Genomic DNA, 8,776 nt, shown 5'->3' on the forward strand with positions numbered 1-8,776 from the left:
TTCAATTTTAGTTACAATAGTACTCTAATTTTAAATTCTACCCAATTTAATGAATAAAATATTATTTTTGTGGAACCTACATAGACAAGTTAATTAAAAACTCACGGTTTACACCCTAACAAATATCATTTAGGATTTTTTTAAAAAAAATTCATAAAAAGCCAAATAAAATAATATTAGTTTAGATTTTTGTTTTGCCATTTTTTAAGCATGGAATTTTAATTATGGTTTATTGAGGTTATACTTTGAGTTAGATTTCTTATAAAAATATGTTTTATTCATTACGGTATAATTTTATTTTAGTGAATCATTACTTGTTGTTAATATTACATAAATAAATAAAAAGTACTTTATTTTAAAATCAATATATTATTTTAATTTTAATATCGGGTACAATTTAAAAATAATATTTTATTCATTAAATTAAATTTAATGAATAAAATGTTTTTTTATTTCAATATTTGGTACAATTTGAAATTATGATACTATTATAATTAAAGTTGAAGTTTAAGGTACTCTGAGAAGAAAATTGGATTTAGAGTACAATTAAAACTACTTGCAAAGATTAAATTTTTTTTAATAATTTAGCCAAATTGAAATGTTAATTTTAAAAATGTGCACATTTAATAATAAAATTACAGAAAAATTTGATTAGTATAGATAGTTATTCTAAGTATGTGCATCTTTGTTATGAAATTGCTTTATAATATAATGTATAGATGTGAATGTGCAAAACATGTGCACCAATTTTATTAAAGAGCAATGGTCTACCATGTTTTTACTGAAGTAGAAAATCTAAGAAATGTGATATAAATCTTAAATTATGGACATATCTCAAATGTTGTCTAAGATAAACATTAGCAAAAAAAAACCATAAGATTATAAAACAACAATGTAACTACCGCTAAAAGAACATAATGTAAATAAGTAAAAAACAATAATACATTTTTAACACAACAAAATATTAGCATTTAGAAGAACTAAAACAACAAACTGTAATTCAATACTCATTTATTTTCTGCGTTTAGGTCATCAATACGAGCACGCATTTATTTTCTGCGTTTAGGTCATCGGTGTATTTGCCACAAATTGATTTGGAGATAAAACTTCATCCACAAACTCGGAGATAAAAGCTTCATCCACGAAATCTTTAAGGAATTAGGATATTTCTAGATCAGCACTTGGTGGCTGTGTTTCATCATGTGAATCTACGTTTTGAGCACTATGTTTCTCAACTTTCGCACATTTTTAGGAGCGTCACTTATATTGGCACTAATGTGTACGCAAGTCTTCAAGTCAATAAAAGCAGCCTGCGTGTCTTCAATACATGAAGTTAACAAATGAATGGTCGAGAGAATCTACATCCTATATTGATCAGCGAGTTAACAAATGAATCAAGTGCAAAGGTACAGACATTGTATACAAACTCGGGCAATTTTGTTGGCATATTTACAAATTACTTCGATGCTTTGGTCATGTGAGGGTTCACTTACTGCTGTGTACGTATTAACTGCTATTTTAGGTAGGAAGTGTGATCAAATACAAATAAAGATAAAAATGCTAATAAAATTTTATTGGAAAAGAACGAGCCCGAAGACCAAATTTACCATTCAATTTTCAACCTTAACTGGGACTTCATGAGCCACATTAGTGTAAACAGATAGATATCTGAGACTCGCAAAATATTCACGTTTACCACATTATATTAAAAATGCGGGAAACTGCATTCAAGATCAAAATCAGTTCAACAGGAAAGAAGGATAACACATATCTCCATAAACTTCTTTCTTCTCCTATTCTCCTTTCAAGCAATCTACAAGCACGTCTTTCAACTCCTTGAGAGAAAGCATTACAAAACCTTGGCTTGTATACTTCCCAACAACCCTCTACTGTAGGCTAAAGAATTCCACCATCCATCAGCAGATCATCATAATGGTGCAAAAAAGGACAAAGAAGATTTCATCAATGTCATACTACAGATGCAACGTATTCTTTAACCATTAAAATCTCACTACATAGCTTCCTGGGTACTTGCTGTAATTTCCTTCCTTCTTGCCATGCTTGCCCAATCGACACCCCAGGTCCAACATGACGAACATATATAACAACCTGATCGTTGAAAGGATATGGATGCTTTGCTGCAAAAATAATCATAACTTTCCAAATTTAGACTATTTACAACCATCATACGGCTGCAAGAGTTACAAAGAACAAAGCATAGAAAGACACAGATTATACTTCTTTTTTTTTTTTTTTTTTTTTTTTTTTTGGGTGGCACTTCGAGCCAGGATGACTAATCAATCAATCATGGGGCATATTGTCTTTTTGTTTTGTTTAATTTTTTTTATTTTTTACTTCTGTTTTACTCTTGTACACAGGCATCTGATCTAACCACTAAGCTTTTTAAAAAGGGGCAGTGACTATAGCTGGGAACATCTCAGGGAAAAATGTTCAGTTTTAAGCTCACTCCACTATCAGTCTGGTCCCCGAACATTAAGTAGTAAATGAATCTCTGAATAGATCACTGTTATTTTAGTAAACACAAGTCTTGTACTTCCCAGGGACTACAGTTTAAAAGTTTCTAAGGGTAAATGCGATTCTAGTTCATTATGAAATTTTTCCTGAAAAAGAAAATGACAAGCTTTAAAGGTTTCAAACATGAAATGAGAGAGTACTGCCAAGGTCGCAGAAAAGCCATTATACCATCCACTTCTAGAGGTTATACTTAAGGGGTTTCGAGTTCGGTACAACCAGAACCAAAAAAATACATGCACTACAATGTTAGCAGTTCAAGGGAAAGTAAGCAATGCAAAGTTAATATCGAAAGTATAGAGATTCCACAAACCACCCAATTTGTAGGCCTAGATTCTATCACACAAAAACAAGTGCATGATGTTTAGAGACCAGATGAAAGATGCACATTAATGATGAGTTTGACAGAGAAACAATCAAAGATGAGTTTGGCATGCCTAACGAGGACCTACAAATGCATTGCTGCAGAATGTTGAGCATATTCCAGTTGCATAAGTGAAAACAAGGGAGATATTCTTGAAACATTTTCAGAAGAACACAATAACAAAAACATTCATAATAAACTACAATCTCAAGTTCACACGTTGAACAAAATATTGCACACAAATCCCACCTGGTGTGGGAAAACCTCGAGGATAGTTATGGAGATCCAAGTGCCCGTCTCCCAGTTCGTAAGCTAAATCACATGGCTGCTCTGTCGCCATTACTTCTCCATGTTGCGTGACCATAAAGTATAATGGACTAGAGGTATTTGTAAATTGAGCCAGAATTGACCCACCTGCTCAAGCATTATGATTATCATTCAGTTTAGGGGTTGAGACTAACACACTAAAATGTTCGGAATGACTTATAGCAGATTAAATATGAGCTTATGAAGCCCAAACTAAAAATGCACACATAAATTTTAAGCAATAAATACAGAACTAATTACAGAGAAAAAATTGGTAACCAATCAAAAGCAAGATAGTTTACAGTTGTATTCCAAATTAATGAAGAAATTCTAAGGCAAACAAGGACCACAGAATATTAGCCTGGTAAATTTACAAGTTTATATAAGCTTGTCATGTCAATCCCAGGATAAGAGCTCAGATATTCAGGCAGAAACCTTGTACTAAGCCTTATTCTGTGTAATGCCTCAAGGCACTGAAGAAAATGCCAGGTGCAGACAGATACATCATCTGCCAAAAGCAAATTACTTTTACAGGCAAGCATGTACCAACCTGTCTAAAGCAGTCAATGAGGCATTAAAAACAGATAGTCTTAGTATGATCACCATCCATCTTATATGGGAAGGAATTCATGGGCATAGGAGTAATATAATTTCATGTTTATAGCAAAAAATAATCTTACTTAATAGGTCCTGGCACACCATCCATGCCTCTTGAGAAAAGCAAATTTCCTCAAAAAAGTATACGTATTGCTTTCATAAACATAAGTAAAATATGCAATTCAAAGATTAATGAACTTGCTTGCTGCATTTTCACATCTTTGCCCTTTCTACCTAACCTTCCTTCCATCCCCAACCCAAAAAAAGAAGTGTCACCCTAAAGTCACAGCATTAATCCATCTCCCCGCCAACCACCACCTCACCTTCTTCCCCCAAACCATGCTCCCCCCACAACCCCTCAAAAAGAAAAAAATTACATAGAATGAGGGAAATGAAAATGTATTACTGAACATGGTATACGTACGACATACCTATCAATCTCCCATACGTCTTTCCACCATTGCAATGGAATATAGCCTGTGAAATCCAAAAGTTATTTCGCATCATGAAGCATGAATATGTTATATCATATAATGCAAGAGAAAAAGAAAAGAATGAAGTAGCGAAAGTTAAAGGGTAACCGTCAGTTTAAAGACTTCACAATAGGAATTTAGAACTAACCTTCTTGAAGGATTTCATCCAAGCAATAGGCCAAGGTCCTAAATGGCAGAGTTTCAAATCAAATAACATAATGAATGTTGAAAGTTCAAAAATATTGAAATATGAGTCAAATGCATGCTGATGTTTCAGAGAATTAAAAGAAAATAGAGAGAAAAGACTGTAATTTCACTTTACTGTCCTACACGGTACACCTGTATATCTATATGTACAACGTGAAGTACAAAAACACCCCTAAAAGGTCAGACCTAAGATAAAGTAATTAAGTCCTAAAAAGTAGGCTTATGTATGGCTTGAGAAGAAGCTTGAGGCAAATTTGAAGGACTGAAGGAGACCATAGATCCAGAGAGTCAGTTCTGCATCTATCAAATCAAATCAAGTGACAACTGGACCTCTCAACAAGAAGCCCAAGCCCAGTTGCATTTGAGTGAGTGTTGGAGAATAAAAGGGATAAAAGTCCCACTTTGGAAACAAATGAAAACCATCTATAGCCAGATAAAGAAACCACAAGATTAAGACCCCATACATCTAAATGAATAATTATAAAAAACACGTAACTTTTATCACTAATAGGAGGATAATTATAAAAGAAACATGTTTATCATTAATAGGAAGATAAGTTTTATCATGTTTGGTAAATTCATCCCAAAATAAAGACTCCGTTTACATTGTTGAAATAATTTTGGATGTAGTTTTCTATAACAAAGAAAGAAGGATGTCCAAATTTCTTGTGCCATTTAGTTGTTGATCGGCAGACCTGCAATCACATGACAGATTATTCTATAATTTTTCTCATTTGACACAACACAATTCAACTCCCCAAGATCATGCACTTATTTTTTTGGCATTGCCTGCATGTCTCCTTTTAGCATTTGCTCATATGCAACACTGCTTATCACCCCATAAAATTTTGAACAGGGATGTTGCTCCTTTGTGACCAGAAGATATGGATTCAAGTCATGTACATAATCTTAATTTCAGGGCTAAGCTTTAAGATTTATGATGTAGAATGACTAGGGAAACCTCGATCATTTTAGAGATTAGGGTTAGGGTTTGCAGGATTCATGGAAATTAAGATTTGAAATATGGGTGGCTGGCACATCGAATTTTGCTTCGCAAAACCAAAGAAAAATTAAGCAAAGCCCTACCCATTCTAGCACAATTTTGAAATTACACAATTGGCCCTGAAAATACAAAAGCTAGCGTCTTCTGAATAGTAACCTGAAGCATTTGCTCTAAGTTCCATATGGAGCTCCTTTGTTATTTGCATTGTTTTGCTACACACAGAGAAAAGGAAAGAGATAAAAAGAAGCAAAGCTAGCTTGAGTTCAGATCCTTAAGTTTCTATCTTTTAAACCAGTTCTGGAAGATGCAATTTGAATAAGAGACATAGCATGAATTTTCTCAAAATATATGTTGAATAACGGTTGCATGAGTGTTGTTGACCGCAGCTATCATATCCACACACAATCTTTTCAATCAACATCAATCCCCATAAATGACATAATTATTCATAATCCTACATTTCAGCAAGTGCACATATCCAACTACATTTAATAAAAAAAAAAAAAATATTAGACTAAGTTACCTCCACTGCTTCGGCAATTATAAAACTCAATTGATGTTTCCCCACCTCTACAACATAGCACGTTGGATGCACATTTCTTGGCCAAATTAGGATCCTCATACCGGGTGCCAGCTATCTGCCATGCTCTTGATATAAGCCTATGTCACATTACTATAAAATTATCTATCATTTCCACAATTCAAAATATTGTAATAAATTTAACATTCTTAAAATAGCAACAAACCAAAAGAATTATATAGGAGTAGTCAAACTACAAAGATAAAGATAAGAAGCTTAGCATGACATTTAGAAATCAGTAGAGCCTTTAAGTTTTACTAAAAGATAACCTAGGTTTCAGCAAGGACAACAATCTATGGCGCCTATCTTCAGGAACATCCTCAATTTTTTTCCTGCAGCACATTAACATTCAAAACCAGATCAGACATATAAATTATAGGAATACTCGATATAATCAAAAAATAAGTTTTCCATTCCTTGAAAAAGAAATCTAGTCTGATGAACATGTACAACCAGAAGAAAACAAGTGATGCTCATGTTTCTTTTGTTCCTCGACATCAAAATCAGTAGTAAATAATACTATCCAACCTAACTTAAAAAGTGTGCAATGAATATGCACACTTGGCACATAAGATAGAAAGCAAAGCCCTCCACAAGTCTAGAAACCAGTATATGAATCAGCGAGGAGAATATGCTGCATAATGAGCTCCTCTGGTCCAAGGAAGAACCAAAATATGCTCTTCCAGTTGATCTGATTCAACCAGAAAATCTCATTTTCCATAGTTGTATATGTCAAGAATATATAAGAACGCCAACAAGAACTAATAAGGACTTTAATTTCCAGTACTGTTTTATTATGCCCCTGTTTAGAACTGATATTTACAATCAACATTTTGTTTTAAGAATTCTAAAACCTGTCTTCTTTGCTGCCTAATTCCCAGCAAGTACACTGTTCACCTTAAAAGAAAAAGTGATGAACAGTCAAATTTCCAGATATTATGTGGCTGATATATTCAATACTGTCAGTCAAGGATGGAAATACTACTTCATGTGTGTTTTCTACAAGCAACATCACACAACAACAAACATTTTGGCGTTTAGATATTAAATATGTCTATAATGCACCATGAAATGCATTCAGAAAGAAGAAAGAGTTAGAATCCCTATCTTCTAAAAGAAGCCAACATAATGGATATCTAATCAAAAAAAAAAAAAAAAAAAAAAAGCATAATATTTATAAGAGAATCTAAGTATATATACATACATACACATCTTCAATCCAAAGTGCCAAATTAATCATCTATTAGGAAACCAAAAGGTCCCTATGAGGTTGCATATAGGATACCAGCCTCCAAATATGAAATTAAAGCCGAGTCCAGATATGGATATCATCCAAAAAATAAAATTAAACTGACTTAAAGGTCCTGTTTGGTGTGAATAAATTCATTTAAAATTTCATGTTTTCATATTTGATATAAAAGAGAATGTTCATCGCACATCCTAAAAACTAAATTTTAGGGAATTCAACATAATAAATACAAATTATAAACTATGCTTCAGAAGTAAATAGAAGCCATTCATAAATATATTCTAGTTAATGATGCATTCTATACTTCATAAGTACACTTACTCCGCCTCAAAATAAGTTTCTCTTTGCCAAACAATCAAATTAAAGCAGGTTTTTTTTTTTTTTTAGTAATAAGTTGTACCTTAAGTATATTTAAACAAGTTAACCAACGTGAAACCATTGCTACCCATATCAGTATTAACCATATAAAAAAAAAAAACAAAAAGGAGCAAAAACGTTGCCACCCACCAAAGATAAGTAGCTGGATTGTAAGAATGAGGGTCCAAAGGAATCAATTCTTTAGGAGGATCAAGAAAAGTAACGACATCTTCCTCATCCAAGTATGCCTTTTTTCCATTTGGTAAAATCTCATAGGGAGTCTCATCCCAAGGCGGTATGTCAACGGCTCTGATTGCACCGCAAGTAAAATGTACCAATCTCCGATTCTGACCATTCCATTTCTTCTTTTCTACTACACCTGAAACAGCCACAACACAAACAATTGACAGTTAAAGAGTGTTTCCTTTCTTCTTTTCTCAAGTCGAAAGGATTGGAAGTGAAATCGAGGGTCTGGATATACGCAAATTTTGTTGTTGGCGAAGGATTTTTGGTGGTGATAAGTAGAAACTACGGGTGTGAAGCAGATGTTTGTCACAGTATGTTGCGCTCATCTTACAGGAGCGGAGGATTAGGAGTTTCTAATGAATTTCAAATTGAGGATTTTGTTTTGGTTATAGGAGGATTACGTCGCTGGGTAACTGGGTTTTGTCACATAACCCTCAACAGGTATTCATAGATGGCCAAAAACCTACCCAAGACCAATTCAAACAGTTCTGAAAAGCTAGTTTGATTCGATTCTTAAATTTTGAAAAATCAAGCTACTGGTTCGATTTACGGTTCTAAGTCAAAAGTATTTTTTTTGGGACTCGAATTCGACCAACCGAATCAAAAGTTTTTTTTATTGAAAGCAAATCAAAAGTATTTAAATCTAACAAAATTGTTATACGTATATGTAATTTGTTTGAATTTAGAAATAATCAATAATTTAATATGACTTTTAAACAAAAATTTTGGTTGTATTAATTGGTGTAATAATGCTCAATTAAGGCTCCGTTTGGGGATATTCAAGATAATAAACTAACGGAAAATATTTTCCTGTCAAAGAAAAATGAAATCTTCAAGAGTATAAAATATTTTTCGGATTTTG

The 8,776-nt window shown here is 33.1% G+C and overlaps 1 protein-coding gene across 1 annotated transcript; it reads right to left on the reverse strand.

Moving 5' to 3' along the window:
- Window positions 1-1,546: 1,546 nt before the first annotated feature.
- LOC105646319 (WD repeat protein) lies at window positions 1,547-8,393 on the reverse strand. Its single transcript, XM_012232150.4, has 8 exons — window positions 8,150-8,393; window positions 7,819-8,047; window positions 6,332-6,394; window positions 6,006-6,142; window positions 4,421-4,458; window positions 4,231-4,276; window positions 3,146-3,310; window positions 1,547-2,138 (listed from the first exon to the last, which is right to left on the reverse strand). Exons 1-8 carry the CDS (start codon window positions 8,238-8,240, stop codon window positions 1,969-1,971), a joined length of 939 nt encoding a protein of 312 aa, XP_012087540.1. The 5' UTR covers window positions 8,241-8,393; the 3' UTR covers window positions 1,547-1,968.
- Window positions 8,394-8,776: the final 383 nt, after the last annotated feature.

This window comes from Jatropha curcas, chromosome 4 (genome assembly GCF_041381405.1).
Source record: "Jatropha curcas cultivar XTBG-Jc1 chromosome 4, XTBG_Jcur_1.0, whole genome shotgun sequence".
Classification (NCBI taxonomy): domain Eukaryota; kingdom Viridiplantae; phylum Streptophyta; class Magnoliopsida; order Malpighiales; family Euphorbiaceae; genus Jatropha; species Jatropha curcas.

Bases quoted from the DNA above. Each gene is read 5' to 3' on its own strand.
- LOC105646319 (XM_012232150.4), bottom strand. From the start codon at position 8,240: ATGAGCGCAACATACTGTGACAAACATCTGCTTCACACCCGTAGTTTC. The intron at 6,395-7,818 runs GTGGGTGGCAAC...AATGTGCTGCAG, and splicing joins AATCCAGCTACTTATCTTTG to GAAAAAAATTGAGGATGTTC. The intron at 4,277-4,420 runs GTTAGTTCTAAA...TGGATTTCACAG, and splicing joins GGATGAAATCCTTCAAGAAG to GCTATATTCCATTGCAATGG.